Genomic DNA, 1,531 nt, shown 5'->3' on the forward strand with positions numbered 1-1,531 from the left:
AGCCTTGCCAGCTCTGCACACGTTTCCTGCAACTCGCCCAGCCCCACGCACGCATCTGTCTTATGTGTCCCTGCCAAAAGCTGCGCATGCTCTCTCTTGGCAGCACCCCGCACCTCCGCACGCTGCCAGCTCCACCTCTAGAGCCGCCCGCCCCTTTCTCGCGCCACACACCCGCCTTTCTATTGCAGGCCGTTTGGAGCGGCCATCTAAACAAAATAGACTTGGAAATCAAAATGATCTGTATGCTGGAATGGATATTTAGTATTTGTAAAGAGAAAAACAAAAACGCATGAATCCACATATGCGCATCGCCCTCGCACTATTCCTGGCGCTTTTCGGGATAGCCGGAATGGCCGCAGGCCTCCGTGCATGCTTGCACCCCTTCAAGTCGGCCGAGGTGTTTACGTCTGATAAGCATCGCTGCATCACAGAGAAGGGCGCGCCAGAGGCGCACTTAAAGGTTTACACGTGCGAGCACATGTATGCCTCTGGCCCTCTTATGAGCCAAACTATACACGTAACGCTCTGGCCCACATTTGCAAACAGGAGCTGCCTGGAAAACAGCATGTCCTCAGACATGTATATTAACTTTGACAAATTATACGGCACTGAACAGACATCCATCCTCACAAACGAGCAGGTGCGCGGCCCGCACACAGCAGCCTCAGAAAGAAGCTACAGCTACATGCACCTTTTGAATCTTTTAAGCGGCGAAGACGACGAAAAGCACAAAAAACGCGACTCTTTCGCATTCAGCTTTCTACGCGGCGAGGCCGATAGGTGTGCGCGCGAACTACGGGATTGCCACGGCATGAAGGAAGGCATAGAATCACTCACGAAGTACTGCGCCCTAGGCCACAGCCCTGAAAACGACGACTTGCGCAAACAGGTCGTAATGGCCCCTATAGCGGCATACAGCGTTGCGAGAAGCTCCCTAATCGAACGCATGTACTTTACATACATAACATTCCAACATGTGCACCGCACCCTTGACTTTGCCCACGCCAAGCCCGGCACCCGCCACAGAGTCGCTGCGTCCCATTTGAGAGCAGAAATATACGCACTGCTAGACGAGTTCGACTTTGTAGACAGAATCACAGCGGCGGCGCGCGCTTCTTTTGATAGGATAAAGGAAAAAGTGCAGGGAGCAGACAGCCCGCGCATGCTTGAGTGCAATAACGCTAAATTTATCCTCCCTGCCCACTCTCTCGCGAGCCATGTAAAGAATGGCGAGGTCGTGAAATTTTACCCCTCCTCAGAGCACCCCGGCCCCAAGACAGAGGACTTGCTGAAAACCCTCACGGAAAAACAAATGGTGCCAAGCATCAACAAGGCCTGGGAAAACCCAAAATTGATGCACGCCGACCTGCAGTACCTGGGTGCGCTATTTGAACTGGTAAAGCACCACTTGAAAGTGAACGAGATATGCGTGGAGCAAACCATGGACTGCCTCACATCGATAGACGTAAGCAGCACCAAGCCGCTTTTAGAGCCTATTGCTGGCGTTATAGAAGAATATATAGGAAAAAAA

General features: G+C 52.3%; 1 protein-coding gene across 1 annotated transcript; it reads left to right on the top strand.

The window, feature by feature from the left end:
• Positions 1-301: 301 nt before the first annotated feature.
• On the top strand, positions 302-1,531 carry NEMAJ01_2359 (uncharacterized protein; the record flags this gene model as incomplete). The annotated part of the gene is made up of 1 exon (XM_047916196.1): positions 302-1,531. A coding segment is annotated over one exon (1,230 nt), but the record flags the coding sequence as incomplete, so codon positions are not given.

Source organism: Nematocida major (genome assembly GCF_021653875.1).
Source record: "Nematocida major strain JUm2507 chromosome Unknown 937, whole genome shotgun sequence".
In the NCBI taxonomy this organism is placed as follows: domain Eukaryota; kingdom Fungi; phylum Microsporidia; genus Nematocida; species Nematocida major.